Here is a 1,116-nt window from a genome sequence, read left to right as displayed (position 1 = left end):
TTGCTCAAACTGAATCATACCAACATTATGGAAGTTCCTGGATTGTGTAAGATAAAAGTAGCATCAAAGGTAGCACCTTCTATCAAAAATGGAAAATTTGCTATGGAGATTCCGTGTGATCAGAAATTAATACAGACACAATGGTTTTCAAAAGGAAAGTCATTTTGATCCAATCCATTCTTGGGGTTAAATAAAAAAGGATTTATTAGTGACTTAGCATGACAAAGCACTCTCTGAGGGCATGGAATATCTAATGTTTTGGTTAGAATCTCCACACAAATGTCTTAATTAGATTCTCCAATCGAAATACAGGAAAACTCCATTCAATTCTCGATGAAAATGGAGTTTTACAAATTCTCCCTAGAACTGGAAGATCGTTTCGAGAGCTTCGAACAAATTTGAGGGTTCAATGTGACCGTTGTCACTTTGTCCAACACATAAGATGAGACTTTACTACCATGGAGCGGCTTTTTACAAAAAAGTTGAGAAGGAAACTCAGTAAGATGTCGGAGAAGCGAAATATACATGATCACAAACGTAGATTGCTCGTGGCTAAATATGAATTGAGATGAAAGCTTTATAAAGCCTTTAGTAAAGATCTCGATCTTCCTAGTGATATGCGAGACAAGCATCACTATAAGTTGTCCAAGTTGCCAAGAAATTGTTCCTTGGCACGAGTAAGAAATCGATGTATTTTCACAGGTCGCCCTCATTTTGTATATAAGTTCTTTATAATTTCTCGCATCATTTTTCATGGATTAGCATCTCGAGGTCCTTTGATGGGCATAAAGAAATCGTCTTGGTAGTAGAGTTAGCTCCACTGCTGGTCTACAAGCAAGGTAAGTAGGTCCATTATTGACCGGCATCGGACCTAATAGAGTAATCCCTTGATCTCAGATCAAAGATGCTAACGGAGTGAGAATCGAAGTGGGGAGACCTCTCTATCGCATGTGTCTATCCCTGTCAAATATGCTCCCCAGACATAGACTACATACAGGGCAGTACTCTTAGAAAGATAGAATATCACTGTGTCAACATAACATTAAGTTACGAATGTAACTCCCAGGGTATCGACCACTCTTCTAAATATAGTAAGGCAGAGAACTGTTGTTCATT

At 38.3% G+C, this 1,116-nt stretch overlaps 1 protein-coding gene across 1 annotated transcript; it reads left to right on the top strand.

Moving 5' to 3' along the window:
* The first annotated feature begins 442 nt into the window (after positions 1–442).
* LOC111386913 (ribosomal protein S14, mitochondrial) lies at positions 443–806 on the top strand. Its single transcript, XM_023011416.1, is given in 2 exon segments — positions 443–490; positions 492–806. Coding segments are annotated over 2 exon segments (363 nt in total).
* Positions 807–1,116: the final 310 nt, after the last annotated feature.

Source organism: Olea europaea, unplaced genomic scaffold (assembly GCF_002742605.1).
Source record: "Olea europaea var. sylvestris unplaced genomic scaffold, O_europaea_v1 scaffold37759, whole genome shotgun sequence".
Lineage (NCBI taxonomy): Eukaryota > Viridiplantae > Streptophyta > Magnoliopsida > Lamiales > Oleaceae > Olea > Olea europaea.
This window is presented reverse-complemented; position numbering and strand designations above follow the sequence as displayed.